We start from the raw sequence: 21,680 nt of genomic DNA, 5'->3' as shown, positions 1-21,680 counted from the left end.
TCTGTGATGGATGAGGACTGAAGAAGACAAAACATCCAGGAGGCTGGGAGATTTATGTCCAATAGGCTTACCTACCCTGAAGATGTTTTGGTGTGTGCAGACAGAGATACACACACACACACACACACACACACACACACACTGCATCAGTAATCACAGTCACAACATCAGCACAGGTGTGGAAACTGTGAGCATCAGCAAAAGTTGAACAGAGCCACTGTGCCTTTCATCCAAAACACACAGCACCACCTGGTGACTTTTGCCAGGCAGCGACTGTGTTTAAGGTTAACAGCTTTGACTTCCTCTTTATACAACTTCATTATGGCTCCAATTAAAACTATTTTTGTAAATAAATGAATCAGTGCTTTCGAACACAAACATGGTAGCAAAAGTGCAGCTATAAAGAAGTCTCTGAGGACTACGGGAAGTCAATATAACACCGCATCCACACGGCCAGAGATTAAAAACACGTTGACCTTCTGGGATGGAGAGTGTAAAAAGCAAATGGCAGATCAATGCAGAGGTGGGCTAATTCAGGTTAATTATACTTCCAGTAGCAGGTGAAGCAGACTGATTGGCTATATGATATGATGAGGTCAGTGAAAGCTGCCTGCAATGCAGACAAATTAATATTTGATGAGTCCCAAGAGCTGTTTGCTGTAATACCTTATTGTCATCTCCTTTGGCTGTTGGAATCTGTTGGTATCTATCAACAAACTAGCAGGAAACAATATGGGCTTGAAGACAGATCACCTTATGCATGGAGAGCAAATACAACAGCCCCAAAGAAGAGAGTCTCTAAAATGTTTCATTTCATTTCCCAGAAAGGGAAGACAGACATGTATAAAACGAAAAGGAAATTAATAAGAAAACATATATGAGCATATATATTTTTATATGTATGTTGTTTTGGAAAACTTGTGTATATAAATTACATATATGGTTGCAAAATGTTATAACATATATATATGAAAAAAATTATCATATAGATATTTTTAACAAATGCACAAATACAAATTTTACTATAGGTATTTCATGAATGTTAGAAACTTATGTCTTCATATATCCAGAGCATGTATACATGCATATGATATATATGACCTATATGGCAACATCACTCTTGATATAGGGACATATATGTCATATACTACATTTCTACAGTGTCCTGCTCTTTCCGCTTCCCACTTAGCTCATCCATACTGTATTTAATCTGTATTCACTTCTGCGGGTAATGAATGGGGGTAAAGTCTGAGCTGCATGTTTGCTGATTTGGAAAGATGGTGCCTCGATTGCGTTTCGCCCTCTGTGAAGTCTGGTGAGGCATGACAATGAGGTTTTGACGTCGCAGTTCTGCTCTTTAAAATTAGCACTCATCAGTGTGGTTAGGTGGCAGATCTGCCTCGGATGGCTGACTCTGACTCTCACTAACAGGAAACAGAAACTGTAAGAACTGTACGTGGGCGAGGTATTAGGTGTCTGACAGAGACGGGGTAAAGAGTCATCTGCTCATTGAGTGAGTAGTAAGATGATACAAGTGAGACACTGAGCAAATGAATGAATACACTATGAGGTGGGGTTTTTTAATGTTTACATGAGGCAGGAAATTAATGGTTACTGTGAAACTTGCTTTTATCAACTAATTTGTCCCCTCAAATTTTTGAAACAAGGCTGCATTTAAATGCATCAGTGATTAATGATGATGGGTCTGATCTGGGCTATACTGACACAGGTTTATTTTTGCTCTCCACATGCATGTGGAACCTGTGCTGTACCGTCTTTCTGGTCAGTAAAAGTGAGTAAAAGTCTAACAATCTGTTGACCGTGATGGAGTTTCCTCATCTAAATGTTTTCTTTTCATTCTAAGGCAGTCCTGCCACAGCAATACTTAAGTATACTTTATACTTTAAGTATAACTGTACTTTACTTTAAGTATAGTTATGTGTCTGTTTGACACTTGAGCTGTGTTAATGGAATTTCTCTTAATCCTTCACCTTAATTAAGGCGATCACTTTGCAGTACACTTAGCAATGACTTCATTCCTACCTAACCAGGTTTCTTTAAAACAGTGAATTCCAGTACATCATTTTAATAGCCCTCTAGAACTAATGTGTTGGAGGCTGTTTTCACATTTACACATAACGATGAAATGTAATGTCTGGGTAAATCATGCTGCTGGATAATGTCTAAGTTTGAATGTGATGCAACGCAGCAAGTGTAGCAGGATCATTTGACTTTGAAAGGATCATTTATTTGCTGGCTGACTCCCCGGTAACATCTGACAGTCAGTGGCTTCAGTGTAATTTGGGTGCCAAAGGACTTTCTTAATATCAGCTGAAAGAAACTCAGCATTTACCCTTTAAGGTGCACTTGATTTATTTTTGCAAGAAACTTGAACTGCACCCAGCGACATTCAAAGACTTCCAGAATGGATGAATAGAAGTGGTATGCTTTTTTTTTTTCTTCAAATATTTGAAAGGTCTCTGAGTTCAGATTTGCATTTGTCTATGCAAATTGGACCATCAGCAGAGATGGGAGCTGGCGAATGTATAGTTTTATATGTGGGAAAGAGAATTAAAAATTGAGTTAGTGCACCCAGGAAAGATAAATAAATGAAAGTAAATGTGGACGAGGGGAGGATCATGACTATAAAGAGGTGTCAAGAGCAAAGTATATGAACCAATAAAAGAATACAGAAAAGTAAAATTATGACAGATACCACCAATGACTTTTAAATTCTCAAATTCAGAAAGTAACTTTGATATTTTGCTTTGATAAAATACTATAAAGAGCCCAAAGGTGATGATGTGAGCTGCCACAGATTCCTCTCTCTTTGTTTTGCAGCAGACCTGCAACCTTTAGACTGTGACATGAGATCAGCAACGCCAGAGCCTCAGCCAGTATCAAAGAATGAGGAAAACAAAGCAAGGTAAGATCACAGAGAGTGGTGGAGAGGCACAAAGAAGTAAACATGGAAGAAAGGAGAGAAGAAGAGAGAAGGAGAGAGGGAGCATGAATGAGATTGGACGGAGAAGGAAAGAGAGGTACAGTATGTGGAGAGGGAGAGAATGAACCATGGAGTGAACTATCATTCACTAAAACCTGCTCCAGCATGAGTTGAATCTTAATTGATGGATTGCAGTAATATGACTCACTCTTGCTATTTTTAGCTGCTGAAAAGAGAGCACTGTTTCTGAGTCGAACGCATGTGTGTGAGAGTATTCTGTATCATTATGCAACCATGCATAGGTTGTATGAATTTTAGTGCTCCTTTAGATCTTTTCATAAAGCACACACAGAGACTGGACTAACCTGTATCCCTATAGACGATCGAGGTGTCTTGAGGTACTCCTCAGCCTTGGACACCAAGATGGCCTTGTCACAGGTGAGCACCGAGCTGTGGCTGTCTGTTGACGGGTGTCTTTTTCCAGCCATGACTCCGGCTGCTTCCATGGCTATAGTCACAGCCTTAGTGCTGTCCAGGCTGTCGGTGGAGTTATAGAGGGCCCTGCCTGGGCTCAGCCCCAGGCTGAGACCATCAGGGGCCCACATCCCGCCATGAGGGTGCCTCCCCTCGTGATAAGCATCCTGGGTGGACTCAGTGCTGCTCTGGGCTGTGATGGAGATGAGGGGTTTGGAGGTGGTGCGTGGTGGGACCGGAGGAGGGGTCTTCTTGTAGTTGGGTGTGTAGGTGATGGCTGGAAAGGGTACAAAGACATAATTATTAAAAAAGTAATTTTCAATGTTGACAACATGTTATTACGTGTCATTGGCATCATGGAAAGTGAAAACTATCATTTCTTTTTCAAGATTTTGGTTTGAGACAGTGCATTTCATAGATGATAAAATTAGGTTTTAGGTCTTTTATAATACATCGGACAATTGCCTAAACCCACCAAAGAGAATTGAATCCATCAATTTATCTGAAAATAATCAAATAGGACTCGATGGACATACAAACAAATAATATATAAAGCTTGATCTATGAGAAAAACTACAAACCTGCATAATAGTAAAAGGGAATCTTTGAACCATCCTGGTGAATTGTACAAAGCCTAAATCAGTATTCCCTCTAGTCTTTCACATCATCCTTCTGTTATAAGTTTAAAAAAAAAATAACACTGACATCTCACCACAGTATCAATGACAATCCCACCATACACATGCCTTAGAAGGATAAGGCTGGCAATATCCAACTGTATATTTTCAATATTGTCTACAAATTTACATCTTAAAAAATGGCTGATAAACAATAACTTTACTGATATAACTGATAAAATATAACTTTACATTTAAAAAAGTAGTTCTAGAAATCGTTTCTCAAATAGGAGTGACTGCACTATTTCACAGCTGCGGATTAATACATCTTCAGAGCTCTAGTTAGTATTTTCACAAGCAGGACGGTTTGTGGGATGAACTCTTATTTTGAGTTCTTCTGTAGCCGAGTTAATTGTACTGAAAGAACAAGTATGTCCCAGCTGGGTTCAACACTTTTTTGTGTCCCCTGGAGACGCTTGTTGTCTGTGCTACTTGCAGCATGTTTTCCGGTCTTTGTTGTGTTGTGAGTATTTGTGATACACGTGTTAGGAAATTGATGAAGATGTTTTCTTCATTTGCTTGTGTTTTGTATTTTTGTACATGTTCTCTTAAGTTGCAGTTTCTTAAGCTCTCTCAGCCATATTGCTGTATAATGCCATATTGCTGAAATTCTCAAAGTAGTGCTTGATTGTCAAGTTAGTAATGAACCTACTTTGCAGTTGATCAGATGATAAAGCTATGAGACCTTTCCAGACTTTTCTAACTAGGATTTTGTCTTTTTTTTTTTCAGTGATAGTAGAGATAGACAGGCAGGGTTCGAACCTGAACTGCTACAGTACGGACACACGGTATCCACTTGACCAGTTGAGCGTGATAATATATGGCAGAAACATCAAGTGGACACCATAAATTCATACCCAGTTATTATAAGACACTTAATATTACCACTTCATTAATGCACTTTCATTACTCAATGACCTCATTAGCATATGTGGTGAGCTAATAGATCATAGTGATTATGATGATGGGGCAGAAACACTATTTGTTTCCACAACTTTATAAAATACAGCTGGTTGCTACAGTATGTATAAAAGTATAACTTATGACACATTTTGCAAGGTGGGTTTTATGTTTCTGTTTCTCTATTGTTGCTGATGATATTATTGATAAAAATATCAGAAACCTTTTCCTCCTCCTTTGTTCACTGTCAGTGCTCAGATAAGGGAGAGAATGGTTGAAAATGTGAGCACCATTTTGTGATTTTGCGATGAATATATAGTTTTTAAATAATGGAATCAATGAAGAAAGAGAGAACATCAAAGCCGCTGTGACCCAAGGCCTGGATGATAGTGAAAAACCAGAGAAGCAATCAACAGCACTCATGTGGAGGATCCTGGTGAGGAGGTACTGCTCAAGCAAGGCTGACAACTCTCATCTTCTTATTCTGTCCATTTCACGACAGAGGGAGGGGGGATTACTTTCTTTCAAGTGCAAATGAGAATATGGACTTAATCCACAGAGAGATGGACTGAGGAATGGGTCATGAACGCCTTCTAGGCTTTGACGTGTCTTTATTTTCAAGGGAGGCTTTGAGAGAAGAGCTCGCTCGGTGCAGTTATAGGCCGAAACATCTGAAGCACAGGCTGTGTTTGGTGTGTTCTGATCAAAGCTGAGAGTGTGCCAGGTACCTCGGAGCCAAGAAAGGAAGAAAGAAAGAGGGCAAAAAGGAATAACACTGAGCCACGCTGCAGGTTAAGTTATGGGTTATCGTTTTCCCTGACAAGGAGGCAAACAGTGTTGAACTTTGTTTCTGTTCCTGCCTTACAAATGCTTACATCACACAAAGCAATTAAGGAAATCCTTATGAGACCAAAACAGGATCTATTTTGAGTTCTAATGAGCTGCATCCTTCATGCAGGCCCCCAAAAAGTTAAGGCATAGATTAATAGCATTTCAACCTAATTACACTTTTGCGCGTGCAACACAATTTCAGAACTAACACACCGTTGTCTAAAACAAGGGACAGATTTTTTTCTTTGCAACCCTTTTTTAGAAAGAGCTTCATTTATGTTTAGAATAAAACCCAAGGCTTCACCTCAAAACCTGCAACACCTTCTGGCCTCTCTCTCACCCGTATTGTGGTTGTGCTTATAAATAGCTAGAGACGTCTGGTCTGTGAAAAGCGTTCTGCTCCGGGGGCTTAATGACGCACGCTGCTGTCCATTCACAAAATTAACTTCTCATGGCTGAGGAGATGCATTAGTGAGTAAGATGAGGTGAGGGGAGACAGAGATGTAGAGAGGAAACAGGAGGGAGGGTGGATTTGTGGGGAGAGGAAGAGAGGGCGAGGGAGAGGAGTGTGTGTATGTGTGTGTGTGTGTGTGTGTGTGTGTGTGTGTGTGTGTGTGTGTGTGTGCGCGTGCGTGCAGAGATAAATCGGGGAGTGAGGAGAGATCAAGGGAGGAAAGAGATGACCTGTTCAGGTGGCATGATTCAGCAGGAGGACCAAAATAGAGCCATTATTAGCCAGCCAGTCGTGCAAAGGGGGGTGGGGGATTTTGGGATGGGGGGGGGGGAATTCTTGCCCCCTCTTAGCAGTGGCAGGATTACTCAGCATTTATTTTTCATCTGAAGTGACCTCACTCACTCACTCACTCACTCACTCACTCACTCACTCACTCACTCACTCACTCACTCATACCATGTGGGACTGTTACCAAACCAGTTAAATGGTCAGTCAGGGGCAGGACCACCGACCAGATAAGGCGGGAGACCAAACCCAGAGCCCAAAGAACCAGGGCTCTTGGAGGTCCAGGGTATGATTCTAATTTTTGTCCACTGGGAGCAAAGGAAACGGGAGTCACCCCTTTCTCATTTCCTTCTGATCTAAGAAAATGGTTTTATTCTTGCTGTGGTAATTTGTAACAATTTTTGAAAGGAACATAGAGATGATGATGTGATGATCAAATGAGATGCCGTATCATGTACTGTGTTTTGACTGGCATTTTGACTTTAAATTTGGAGAACTTGCTGGTTGCTGGTTGTAAACTTAGCAACACGCTTACATACTCTTTTTTTATAGAGAGGCCCAAAATTTTAACTTTATCTTATTGAGCTTATATGAGTGGTTTTCAAACTGGTAGGCGTGCCATTGTAGTGGATTGAGACACATGACAGGGGGGAAAAAATGTGGCACACATAAGAGGTTGAGCGAATCAGATTCAGTGAGCAAACAAGCACGCTCTGATGGCAGCAAAGCTATCAGGATTCAGATTTATTCAAAAAGAAAAATGACATTTAAAGTAAATGATTGTCAGGAAATAACAAAGCTCTTCAAATAAACACGTCAGTCACATCGAAATATGGCGAAGATTATCCTGCTCCCTCTCTCAGTATGTAATGAGAAATGTGTGAACGGAAAAATGCAGTTCGTTTTCTTCACATGACCTCAATAAAATTCAACTGGACTTGTCATGACACCAGCTTTCCCAAAGTTATTAAAAGTTTGTTCAGTAAACCGTCTCACAAAGAGCAGATAATGTAAACACTGAATATGTACAGCGGTGATACCTGCTGTCGAGGCTCTGACCTCATCACTCTTTTCACATATTCCTGAATAAAGTTAGCCTAAAATACCTGGGGCAAGGTAGACTGAGGAGTAGAAGGAGTACAAGTCTGATTCTGGGTCTGTGTACTGTGTACAGTGCAAAGCAAACCACAGATTAACAGATGACATCATAAACATACTAACTCTAGTTTGGAATGAAGTCATTTAGCTTTCAATTGTCAATGTGCCAAACAGCAAGATGAACAGACGTCTCCTGAATTTTCAACAGACATTATGTACAGTGAGTCCAGTTTAAATGATGGAGGTTACATGTATTCAGTGCTAAGGCTCCGTTTTATCTCTCTCTCTCACACACATACACATATAGACACACACAGAAACAGCAACCACTGTGCCAGTGAGGCTGATTAACGCCAGACACAAAGGCACTGATTCAACCGCTCCATCTCTGTTAGGACCTCTCTATCTATCAGGACTGGCTTGTATGCTAACATGAGGGTGGATCTGGGAGGGAGTTGAGTGACATGTCGTTAAGAGTCTTTCTCCCCGATTGGATTTATCACTGTAAGGGAACTGCTGCAGTTTGTTTTGCAGCAGGCTTTTAAGGACATGCAGATGATCTGGAGGGAGGGAGGGAGGGGAGAGGAAGATGGATGGCGAGCTCCATTATTGGCACTGTCACTAGTGTTGCAGCCAGAAACAATAAAGAAATTAATTTAAAAATAGCAAACAATAGATAACAACAATCAGGCAGGGGGAGTCATTCTCAAGTTTATTTAACCAACACTGGATAGTTTGCCAAAGTTTAAAAGTGTCCTGAGCAGTGTTAAGGATCGATGGGAACAAAAACACAGTTTGCAACAAACAAAACACCCGTGTGGCGGCAAATGTAGTCATTTCATGGCTAGTTCCTCTTGATCTGTGGATCAAGGGCGTTCCTTTTTTGCTCGCCTATAATGCCTCTGATGTTGTCCCGCTGTTCATGACACTGCTGAGTTGGTCTATAAGTAATGACTGCCGCAGTCTGTAATGGAGACAACCTCCCTGCTTTAGCTGCTGGTAGCACGCAGAAGAGCATTTGCATGTCACCGCTTAGATGCATTGTCACTGTGGTCTTAACCTCACCCTTTCAAGAAAACAAATGGGCCTCTTGTCGACTAGATGGATCACCAACACGCCCAAATGGAAGCTAATAAAAGAAACATCCAGAGGTTGGTGTGTGCATGTTTGTCTGTGTTCATGTGATACTGCAGACTTTGGGATGGAGGCGGGACTGAGAAAGTGATGCAATCGTAAATATGTCAAGCGACAGCAGAGAGAGCACTCTCAACAATTGAGAGTCCATCAAGACAATAGTCTCTCTCAGTCAAAAAACCAGGACGGTTTAGAGTGTGGGTGTAGTGGAACAGCTGTGTTTTACAGTCAATCTAACCACTATAGGGTCAAGTTCTTTATGAGTGAATGACAGATGTTTGTGCTCAAAGAACTCAAAGGGAAGACACTGACAACTGATCAAGCTGCATTAATACACGGAGGTCTTTTTAGTATAACTGAGTTGTTATTTATCCTATAAACTCCCAGTTACAAAATAAGAGTGTTAAATAGCTTTCACTGCATGGTAACTTGTAGCTCATTCATCATATGGTAACATTTCTTTTCTTCTTTGTTCCTTTCCTTCCTTTAGTTGTGAAAATGGAAGTAACTGCATATACTCAACATTATTCAAAAATAATTTTCAGAGCAATTTGCCACAGGACAACTCATGGTTCATTAAAATAATGTCTCGCGCATTCATTAATATGGAGCAATGGAGGATGTCCCAGGTAGCAGGTTTACCTGGGGTTTGCTGGGGAGTCCGATCAATGCTGCAGGTGGAGGGAAGGCAGAACTGGATTCCTGAAAACAAGGGAGTGGGGTGGACATTCAGAAGAATGGGCACATCTGCCCAAACATACAGTACAGTACAATCTATTAACATTACACAAGGAAGAGTGGACCCAGGGAGAGAATGCAGGCTATTAGGATCATCCTGCACAGTGGCATGTAGAGCATAATCACAACAGAGAATACACTCTTCCTAAACATGCTGTCACTAGGGAGGCACACTGACCGGGAAGTCAGTCAATAAAAACACACAGTATTAAATGCACCATGTTTCAGAAGAGCATCTTCTTCAGAGAGCAACTGAGGCAATCTTAAGGTATAGGGGATAGGGTATAGAATAAGTAATCAGCATTCACATAAATACTGTTTACTTCCCTATACACTTTTTTTCATATTTGAATGTTCATTAGGCTCATACATATCTAATGTTTATTGTATACCACTTTCAGACAAGTGCAGTGACCTGTGTTTGAGATTGGTGTAAACAGGTCAACACACATCATCTGACCTGGGTCTGTGACACTGCTCCCAGCATGATCTTACTGACCTGACACAGGTGCCCTGACAAAGAAAAAAAATCCTATAATATAATAATAATAACCACAAATCAGACTCCGCTTTAGGTCTAGTTCTGTGGATTAGCAGTCATGTGTGGTGTTACTATTGCAGGTGACCTGCATCTGCAACTGTGTGTGTGATGCGCTGACCAGAAATCAACGGTAATTAGTTGTGTGGTATGAGCTGTGACTTTTCATTTTCTTGGCATGTTCAATTCTTGGAAATAGTAATTGCATGTCCATGCAAGTCCATGTGTCATCTTACAGATAGGCCTATGTCAGTGTAAAAAGGGTAATAGGTCTTCAAGAGGACAAGCGTGAAACTTTTTTTTTTTTCAGTTTTCATGATTTTGTATTCAAATGCTTTCCAATTAGCATATATTTTTTGAACGCTTTACTGCTTAATTCGGGCAGTACTCAACCTTTTTTGCCGCTGATTTAAAAGTACAGTATGACTTCTTACCTTTGCCAGATTTACTCTTAAATCATGAATAAAGAGGGCTAACAATGGAAACAAGTGAGAGTATAATCACCCCATATGTGGCAATGTGCTTGGTGAGGTGAAAGGTATTCATCATGACATTTGGTATCTTTGAACTCAAGTGTTACTGCAAAGGTTACCACCCTAATAGATGCTCCTGAAAATGTAAGGTCACATAAAATGAAAATGGATGTATACAGAAAGCAATCCACTTAATTATGTAAACTACATTGGGGCAGTTCACATGTTTTACATGCCATTGAGGTCATCAGCTTATTGGCCTTTTAATAATATAACAGTAAATCCTGTGTTATAACAAACGCAGTTCAGCCAACGGATCAAAGTTTCTCTTCAAAACCCACCTTCAGCTGAGCAGAGATTTCACAACTACTCATCAGCACCTTTCCCTTTGTTGCAAAAGTTCACAGTAGAAAAAAAAGCCTGTTATCACATGCCAGTACTTTTCATTGCATGAGTGAATCCTGACGCAGTTTATTCTCAGACTATATTTTATGAATAAACATAATGTGACTGCAGGACAGGTTAAATTATGTGCTACTTCTAGACAACAATATTGCAAATGAAAATTTAAATGTGGAAGGGGTCCGGGGAGGAAAAGGCTGGCGCATTTTTTTGCCAGTGAAATGAGCAGAAAGAATAAAACAATACAAACTAATTGACTTCCCACCGCTTTGAAAACCTTTCAGATTCAGTCAATTTAGCAAAACTTTCATGAAGTGCTCTGTGCATATTCAATTCAAAACAACACTCAGGAAAATCCTTTTCTGGTAGCTCACTGATGTTCAGCTGAAAGATTCTTTTTGTTCCAGTGCACTTTATTAGAGCACAGACCTCAGTGGATGATTCCATATAGAGCCCATTAATTGGATAGATAGCACAGATATATCTTGTGATTTGCCTGGCTTTTTAGCTGTTCATTGCTGGTAACAGAATTCCATGTCTTCGGCATTATGTAGGCTCCTTTCATTGCACTGATCAAAATTAAGCTATGAATAGAACCAAATACTTACAGCGAGGCACTGTGTATGAAATGCACAAAATATTGAGGCCAGCAGTCATGCACCATTACAACATAATTTTCATCATTCACTGTCACTCATTAAAAAAAAAATAGCCACACAAGGATGTACACCCCTTTTCAGGAAGGAACACAATTCAATTCATTTCATTACACTTATGTCCCAGTTGTATTACATTCTCAGTCTTTGATTCCTGAGCATTAAGTTAATATCTTACAGTAAAAAATACCTCTCAACAAGGCCTATTATTACTATAGTCAGATTATCAGACAAATTTAATCACAATTTACTGTGTTTTTTTTTTTTTTTTTTTAATAAATTTATCTTTATACTTATTGTCCAGCAAAGATGTGAGTGTAAAGTATGTGCTGTATGTTTGGTAGTGTATGTGCATGTAGGTAACATTGGGCTTGTGAGGCTACATACTATAACTGTACTGCTTTGTAATTATATTTGAGCATGAGTGTGAGTGATGCAGGTTATTTTCCCAACAAATGAACAGTACAGGATTCCAGCTCTGTCTATGATTGTGCAAACATCATTCCACGGCTTCATGTCCTCGTTCTTTATAACTGCAGAGTCCATCCAACAGCTCACATAGTAAACAGTATGTCCTTATAGTTATATGATAACTGCCAAGATTTACTTCACCCCACTCTGGAGTGACAATAAACACGGAGCCCAAAACAAGTCAAGAAATGGAAAGTTTCCATTATCATTGCAAGGATTGTCTGGACCTCGTACACATAAGGCCATCTTGTCCATAGTCTATAATATAGCTCCAAAAGAGTCTTAAAATAGATGCGTAAAATGTCTTTCATGTAATCCACTGACTCAACAGGAACATTCATTACAGTGATTAAAAAAGGTACTCTGAAATAAGCAGTACTGTCCTGGAAGATAATTCACATCAGTGGTGGCAACAGGCTTCAAGTTCACACTGCTTTCTTTTGAAGCGTCATTGATCAGGACATTTGTCACCACAGAGGGGTCATCGCATTCTTGCAGTCAATGATATATAGTTTTTTTGCTGCTACTGATGCAGTCTTTTCTCCTGGAATTTTACTGCAGGCTTGTATATAGGGAAGTCCTTGCTTGAATGCCAATGATTACATGGCATTTAGATTAAGCTATATAAATATACTTAGAGCTACATTTTGTCTGCTGAGAATGAGGTATGAACTCACAGAGTGAGAGACACGTATGTGATTTCTGCACTGTTGTACTCATATCTACCGCTCCATAGTTCCACACTGGCACTCCTGCGCATTGATTCTCGTCTATGGCCCCTCTTCTGCCACCTGTGCCACAAAAAGGCTTTTTCACTTGAGGACCTCCCTGGACTACCTAAGGTCTCTTCCTCTGCATGTTCCCCATGCTCCTGATATACCATAATATCATCTGGGTCCATGTGTGTCTGTTCCACTGAGGGTAGGACTTCGAGATCTGGTGGCAATGGATCTGTATCTGGTGGAATAGGATCTGGGTCTGGACTTGTGGGTCCAAAGTCTATCTCCAGTGATGTATCTGGGGATACTGAACTAGGAGGGGATATTGTGACAGTGACATGTGGTAGTGTGACTTCTATGCCCTGAGGCAAGTGAGCTTGGTGATTCTCCATAGCTGGATCTGAAGAGACGGATTCTGGTGACTGTGAAGGATCCAAGGGGCACAGGGTAGGGTCAACAGTGGGTATGGGTGAACTTGGACAATCTGTGTGGTATAAGGTTGGGTCAAAATCCTCAGCATTAGATGGAGAGTCAACACTCAGGTCAAACGGTTCTGGTTCAGGGTCCATGAATACTGAGTCAAGATCATCTTGATCTAGGGAAGTCAGCATGACTAGGTCAAAGTGGACCAGATCAGCGTGATATATAGTGGTGGTATCCAGGGGTTCTGGAAGGGGTGGCCACTCTGAGTCTTGGGACTCTTGTTCTATGTTTGGCTGAGCTTCTACTGAACTGGAAGCAAAGGTTGAGACCGATGTCATTTGCTCTGTTGGAGGATCAGAAGGATAATCTGGAAGGGTGATAATGGGATCTGGATTTGTGTCAATGTCAGTTGGACTTGCAGGAGATTCTGTGTCCAGGTACTCTGACACCACAATGGATGGACAACTGATGTCAGTCTCTAAATTACATGGTGTAACAGTATCAAGATCAAGTGAGGGTGCATCACAAGCTGAGAATGGCCCTTGATTAATTGGGTCATTTGAAGACACTGCGGATAAATCTGATGGTTTTGGTTCTAATTCTGTAGATTCTGCAGGATCAGGATCTTCTAATCCTGAATATGGCAAAGACACAGTTGTAGGATCTTGAGACACTGGATCTGGCTTGTTCACAGTGTTGGGATCTGGCGACTCTGAATCTGACATGACATCATAATCATGTTCTTCTGGTGGAGACACAGTAACTACAGGGACTGGATATGGTAGCTGTATCTTATCTGTTTCAATTAGATCTGCATCTGGAGATTTTATGTCATCAGGGTGAGATGGTTCAATATCTGAGTGGGACTCCTTAGCTGGGTCTATATTTATTAGCTGTGGAATCATTATCATTTCACGTTCCACTGTCACTGAATCCTGGGGCATCTCAGGGGCTGTTTTGGATGGAATAGGCTCTGCACCATGAGTGGCGGCTGGCTCACTAGTGGCAATGTCAGATGAGCTCACAATTGCATGGTCTGACAGCTCTGGTTTTGGTTCTAGTTTAGCTGAAGAGGGCACAGAAGTCAAGTCAAATGGCTCGAGTTGTGTTCTAACAGAGCCTGTAAGTATTGGATCCAAAGAAAGAGGTATGGCACTCTCCACATACATTGACTGTGGACAGGCAAGAATGCTTGGGTCCATTGAGAGCTGTTTTGGTAGATTTCGGCGGGCGCCTTTCTTTTCATCCTTCTCCTCTGGACAATTGACGGCTGCATCTGCAGTACTTTGCCGGACAAGGACCTTGCTTCTGGCCTGGGTTCCCACAGACACTTTGGATACTTGTGGTTTCTTCTCTCTAGCTCCCCCAGTGCCTCTATCTACTGTAGAGGTTCCAAGTCCTCCTGCTCCTGTACCTGCTCCCTCCCCTACCCCAGTCCCTGTCCCTGACGCTGCCCTTGCTCCTGTCCCTGTCCCAGCTCCAACTCCTCCGCCTAAACCTACCCCAGCTCCTGCTGCCATGTGACCACCTTGGGGAGACCAAGTGTTGTAATGCTGTGTGAAAGTGTTGAAATTACTGTTGAAAGCACGAAGTTCTTTACAGAGGTCCCTCCTGAGTTCAGCAAGCTCCCGACGCATGGCTGAGACCTCTTCCTTCCACTGCATGCTGATAGCTGCAGCCAGGGTAGCCGACTCTTTGATACTGGCTTGGATGGCTTTTGGTGATGGCCGTTCTGGGGCACTAGATCGGGGCGATCTGAAGAGGCTTGGAGAGACAGGTGGTCCTGACAGAGGTTTTGCTGTAGCCCCCATGTTATCTTGTTGGTAAAGCCTGTCTCTTCTGATGGGGCAGCCTAGATCATCATGAGCCAAAGGGACTGTGTCTGCCAGATCCTCATGTATACTGGTCTGGTCGGGTAAACAAGAGTCATCCTGCACATAATTTCTGTCTGGAAGACAAATGTAAATATGTATCTGTAATATGGCCAAAGGTGTGAGCAGCTGGAGAGAATGTGCTTTTAATTGCCACAAAGCAATAACATCAAATCATGCACTGAATGCCATGAGTCAAAATAAGATAATAGCAGAAATCTGCAACAATTAGGCGCCAACCTTATGAATAGTGCCTCAATTTGCTAATCTGTATACCATAGATGTATGATAAAGAATTTTTAAACCATCATCTTAATAATCTGTAATATCATTACAGTGTTGAATACCAGTGTAACCCATTTTGACTCATTTCCATTAATGGTTTACACTGCCTTCCCAACTTTAATTTGTAGCATGCATTCTTCACATCTTTTCAGTGCACAAAGCTGAAACTCCCAACTCCCGGAACACATCACAGAGAATGGACAATATTTCTTATAAATGAGGTGTAAGAGCAATCCTTGCATGCTTTTCTGCTTTCAGGTAAAGAAAAGTGTACTTTGTGCAATGAAAAGAGGCAAAGATGAGCAAAGCTTCAAAACCTTTTCTCATAAATCAGGAAGTATAGTATGAACCCTATTGAAAATGTGAGGTCCAGTTTGACCGATTGATTCAAAGCACCAATTACCCCATGTCCAAAATAGTGACGGAATCCATCACATACCGAACTCTGCATCTAAAAAATACAAAGATATTTGAGTTTACTGAGAAAGCAGTGTAAGGAAACATTTATAGGTATGAAGAATTCATTATAAGCACATCTCCAGATGTCCACACCTCTAACCCTCCCTATTGTAGTCTGACTGATGTTGTTAGTTCATGGATCTACAGTGGGAAGAGGTGGAATCCGCTCAGACTTCTTGCCCAGACACTTTGTCTTCTTTTCTTCCCACATTCTTCATCTGTACAAGGACGTATCATTTCCTCTGTGAATCCAGCAATCATGGGAGTTGTTGAAACCATCAGCAGCTTACAATTTATAATCAAGGCTCAGTACCAGAAATAAATGCACGTGTCAGCTGAGTAGGTTTAGATTTATTGCAGCAGTTCGCATATGTGATATATGTGACTAACCAAAGTGACAAGTCTGTTACCGATATATTCATCGTCAGCTTTACATTATCCATTATCCAAGTCCAGACACAATAGTTTGCAGTGTTGTAATGTGATCTCCTTGTGTGTAGACATGAGTTTTGCAATGAGACAAGATAATTTTTATTACGTGAACAATCTGTGGATGAAAAAATTTCATAATTTATGCTGTGGTATTTAAGTGTTTGCAGCACAGTGTGAACTGAGTTTACAAGTAAAGAATGCATACTTTGCATATAGCAATTTCACCATTTCTTTGACCAGTTTGCAATAAAGCTGTGAGTATGTTCACTCGTGTCATCATGTGGACTCATAAAGAAAGTCAGACATCCAAAATGTGGCGGAAAAAGCAGTCATGTCCTTATTCTGACCTGATTTTTATTTCACACAATTTCCATTTGTGATTTTCAATAGGGTTCATAGCTTTACTCTCTGATGCATCCAATGGATGAGCAGGTGAAGCACTGTATCCAAAATACAGTAGGATGAACTGGCACAGCTCACAAGTGATAGCTACTATAATCATACCTCCATCAAAAACAATGGAAACATACAGGAGTGATTCATGCAAAGATATGAAGCTGTTTGACAGCACAACCAGTTTGCGCTAACTGTTCTATATTCATCATTACCACACGTCAATGCCAAGTGTAAGCTTGTGGTATCAGTTTGTCACTTGTACTTAAGCAAATAAAAATACCAACATCCAGGACATTTCACATGATGTATTGTGCAAATGAATTTTATGTCCAATTGTCCTTACCTGTAGTGGACCTGATAGTGGAGGTGACAGTAGAGGCTATGGGGGGGATGCAGTCGTCGTCTTGGGAGTAGCCAGCCTGGATGGCTCGCAGGTAGCTGTGGCTCCGGGTTCGGAAGCAGCCAGGGAGGTCCAAAGCCTCCATGGCCTGGGATTCCACCTCACTGAACACAGACTCGCACACCGACTCAAACTGGCCATTTATTTCTGTTTCACTCACCTGTGAGAAACAAACGTCATAAGCATGCTACTATTGTTAAGCCAGTAAGGATATTTCTCTGTTTATCTGTTATTATTGTTGTAAAACGTGACATGTTCTCTGACACTGTCCCTTTGAGTAAATACAAGGTGTGCTGCTAAAATCAAATGGTGCACATGTTTTAGAGTGCAAAAGGCAGCAGAGAAAATAAAGGAAAATGTGTTTTTATAATGTCAGTAGCCAGTAGTAGACCCTGTGGGCTGGGTCCTTTTGCTGCAGTGGCTCTAGCTTTACAACCAAACAACGTGATGTTAATTTTCATGAAGTCAGGGTCACAGTTTGATGTTTGATTTGTTGACAAGAACAATTTCAGTTTTCTATTGTGATGTGGATGGTGTGTGTAGATGTTTGTGTGATACTGAATCGTCACAAATGAATGTTTACAGAGTAGAAAGTGGTCTGATGGTCATTGCTCCATTCCCAGAATCAAAGATAAACATCTTGTTCTATTGGTATTTGGAATTAGTTGGAGTTTAGTTGACTCTGAACAAATCAATAAGCCTCTCTTTTAGAAGGGAGATGAATATCTCAACAACCCCTGTTGAAGTCCTTTAATTTATACAGACAGACAGTGTGCAATGACCTGCCATGTAAAACAGGTGTGAGTAAAATGCAGTCAGAAAAAAACAGTGTCTTTGTTTTAAAAACAATCTCTAAAAAAGAGGTCCATTGAGGTAGAAATCTATGACTAGGACATTTTTTGCTCTTTATCTGGGGTTTTAAATGAAGATCTGTGTGATGAAATCATTTTATTACCTTTAGCTCCATCCCTCAGCTGTCTGCAGTGTATGAAGCACTGCTCTTCATTAGGATTTGAGAATCTTTCCTAATTGAAAATGTGCAGACTCACCTGGCTCACTTGGCTAACACAGCTAGCCTGACTGAGGGTGCTGACGGCCCGCATATAGCTCTGGTTCCTGGAGCGAAACTTGGGCGAGTTGTAGTTGGCAGAGGGATCCAGGGCAATGCTTGGGTGCATGTCCCTGGTGGCTTGCAAGTGGTAGCTCTGACTGAACAGAGAGAGAAAAAGAGAAGCAGGCAAGGTGTGGGATTACAGCCATGGTGATGATTTCTTAAGCAGGCCAGTTAAATATGATTTAACTAATGATCAGGTAGTTTGACTAGTGGCTACAGGTGTCACATAATCACAAAAACAATTAAGTGCTATTAAGCACAGTGGGGCTCCTCTGGGTAACCTGAACTTGAGAGGGAGACTGGTTAGGACAATGTGTCTCCCAAGAGAGGTGCCTCTCTTTTTGTGTTTCTCCCCGACTACACTGATGTGTTCACTGGTGTCCTTAAAAAGGTAGTTCGATTTCGCTGGTGCTGAAACATCCAATCAATTCTTGGAAATGAGGGAAATGCAAATCAGGAGCTAGTTAGCAAGCAAGCACTTCAGAGAGGACCCTGGTGTCGGCCAGGTCAATTACATGTGCTGCCCCAGAAGGCCAGGAGAGATGCTCAGAAACCCATGTCTGGTTAGAAATCTGCTGGAGAGAAGATGAACAGAAAGGTACGGAGGAAGGAATGTGCTTTAAGTCAACTAAAGAATACTATGTGAGACACATTAGGAATACCAAAGTGAGGTTCCCTCTGCCAGATCTATTTGTAATGGCACGCAGGGATGAGTAAACATTTTCTGGGCTTTTTATAGAGATAAACGTTGGTGTTTGGCAGCGAGGAAAATGCCAGTGTGATTAAAAGTCTCCCAATCCATCTTGTCATGCTGTAGCAAGGCTGTGTGTATTTGCAAAGCAATAGCAACCTTCTAGACATCCAAAGACATCCCAGAGCAGAAACACCAGAGATTACGTCTGAATGAAGTGGTAAAAGTGAAAAAGCTGTTAATGGGAAGAAGTCCTATCTCTTAAATAATGTGGTTATCTCTCTAAACACACAGTGTAACAATGTCGCTTTCATCTTTAATATAAGAAAGTCATTTATTGCCATGCTGGTATAATGTATAGCAGTGAATCAAATCATATCTATATTGTGTTTAACAGTGCCTTATGCTGTCAGTATGAGCAGATTGCCCCAGGTGACCTCTCACTGACTGGTCTTGAGTGTTTGCTCCGTGAGGCATCCATATTGAGTATGTCAGCAGGGCAGCAAGCCAGCTGGCTCCTACGTCTGACCACTGCAACATGGCAGCAACAGAGCGGTAAGGGGAGGGGAGGCGCTGAGCCTGTATTCACCTTAAGTCTGCAGCAAAATTGGTGATGTAGTTACGCATGTCACTGTTGATTTTATCCAGGCGGTAAGAGCTGTGGGTAGAGAAGAAAACAGAGTTATTGGGTCCCACAAGTGGGAGTTGGATGGATGTGACGTCACTGGGTACAAGTCCAATGTAACTGTGGTGCACTGAATGTTTGCTTGGGGTTTTTCACCAAAGTGCTGCAAACATTAGGGTGATACAATAGGACCGACATGGCCTTTGTGTGATGGTACAAGTAGGAGAATGTTACAGTTACAGTACATGTAGAATGCAGATAGCTTTGCCTGGTCAAGGTAATATCCTCTGGATGATACACGCAAGTGACGTAATGAGGAGTATGTTATGAGTTCTGTCGCACCAGCCAAAAATGATAACAAAGCACTTGATAATGAAAAGCTGCACACAAAAAAAACAGTTAGATTACACCATAAACCACGCATCCTTTCCCTGTGTGGGTAATTAGATTGAGTTAATTGAGCCAAATGAGAATTAGAAAAAAAAAAAAAAAACTACCTAAAGTCCTTCCCTGAGCAATAAAACTTAGCAGAGCTTTTAGCTGACAAGATCAGATGTAAGTGCACTGGCTGAGGCATAACCCAAGCATACTTAACCCATACCCTCCCTGCCTGTAGAGATGTATATTATCGTAAGATGAGTGAAGGATGGCTGTTTTTAGAATGCATTGGTCCTTTATCAAATCATGCCACAGTAAATTTCCTCAAATGTCTATGGAGGCCTATGGGGGACAATATTAAAATGATGAAATGTAAATTTAAAAAATTAAATGTAATTCCACAATAGCGTTATAATTATACCACATATGTATGTGTTATTTGAGTAAAAGTTAAAATGAAAATGCAATAACAGAATTTGCATTTTAATTTTTGCATACTTGTAGGGCATTCTGTGACCATATTAAAATGAGAATTTCAATTTTACATTATCATTTTAATATAGTCCCCTATAGGCATCCATAAATGTTTCACTTTCATTTGCATTTCCATAGTTGGCCAATATTTAGGCAAGGGATGATGGGACTTTCAGACTCTCCGCCTTACATGTTGCTACTGAAAGTACTCTTCAGGGGTTAAACAAAGTGTGCCTTTCTGAGGAGACAGGTTCAAAGTAAGGCAATTCATTAAACACGACATATTGTTTAGAAAAAACAAAGATGGAGGACACACCTGAGGCATGAAAAACAGTTTGCTGAAGGATAGAAGTATTTGCAAAAAGGTTAACACATGCAATAACAAAACATACAAACCTGTGAGCAAAGGGTTTGTGAGGCCAAACAGAGACCGAGGTGAAATATGTCTGCTAGTTCAGAACAGGCCAATGGAGTAAATAATGCACTGCAAAGCTCTATGGTGAGCAATTATATCTTCCCAATGGTTCTCAATGAGGAGGACGATAACAAGAGGATTGACTCTCATCTTGGGAAGGAAACCAAAAGGTGAATGTAATGCTACTGATGTTTAATACATTTCACAAGTCGTATACAAGCAGTTACCATGTTTTTGAATCCAAAAAATTAGGTAACAGGACAAAAATTGTGCTTTATTCACAGGGGTTGAATAAGAAGTGTTAAGAAAAAGTCTTGGAAGGAGGAAGTCAGCCTAACTATGCATGACACATCTCAAACAGCAACAAATCAATGGATTGGAATTCTGCTTTGACCTTGAGATTCAAGGGAGAAATGCTCATACCGAATGCTGTTTGAATGAGTAATTACATTATGTCAACTAAAGACTTATTGAATGCTTTGCCAGTGTTTAATTATAGTGGAGAAGCGAATCATGAATGGGAGGCAAACAAACGTGAGTTATTTTAGAAACTGACAGAAATGGCTCTGATTGAACAGCTTGTGGCCCTCAGTCATTGAAAGAGAGGTTAAGTTGCTGGAGATTGATGTTGATGTTCTTCTGTGCATGTGTGTCAATGCAACCCGTTATCAAACATAACGTGTCATTACTGATTGACTCAGTGACTCATTATGCTAATGGATAACAGTGAAATTTGCCATTCAGTTCCCATCATCATTAAAACATTCTTTAAACATCTTTGGCAGGACCCCTCTACAGCAAAAAAAAAAAAAGAAAAAAAAAAGAAGCAGATTCATATTCAATTTATCATTGCTGTCGGCTCTGTAGGACATACAGGACCTGAGGGTGAAGTTGTAATTGGGGGGGGGGGGGGGGTGTAAGTG

At 40.9% G+C, this 21,680-nt stretch overlaps 1 protein-coding gene across 1 annotated transcript in view; it reads right to left on the bottom strand.

Annotated features, from left to right (window-relative positions):
* Positions 1-21,680, bottom strand: part of dlgap2a (discs, large (Drosophila) homolog-associated protein 2a) — a 158,628-nt gene that overhangs the window by 13,939 nt on the left and 123,009 nt on the right. The window contains exons 6-10 of the mRNA XM_071497933.1: positions 19,455-19,523; positions 18,110-18,269; positions 17,004-17,220; positions 9,440-9,499; positions 3,310-3,695 (exon numbers count right to left, since the gene is read on the bottom strand). Of these exons, the coding sequence (XP_071354034.1) occupies positions 3,310-3,695; positions 9,440-9,499; positions 17,004-17,220; positions 18,110-18,269; positions 19,455-19,523 (892 nt within the window). The remainder of the gene's footprint in view (positions 1-3,309; positions 3,696-9,439; positions 9,500-17,003; positions 17,221-18,109; positions 18,270-19,454; positions 19,524-21,680) is intronic.

Source organism: Trachinotus anak, unplaced genomic scaffold, assembly GCF_046630095.1.
Source record: "Trachinotus anak isolate AG129_WGS33_773 ecotype Australia unplaced genomic scaffold, CSIRO_AGI_Tana_v1 ptg000015l, whole genome shotgun sequence".
NCBI lineage: Eukaryota > Metazoa > Chordata > Actinopteri > Carangiformes > Carangidae > Trachinotus > Trachinotus anak.
The sequence above is the reverse complement of the archived record's forward strand: the minus strand, read 5'-3'. Positions and strand labels throughout refer to the sequence as shown.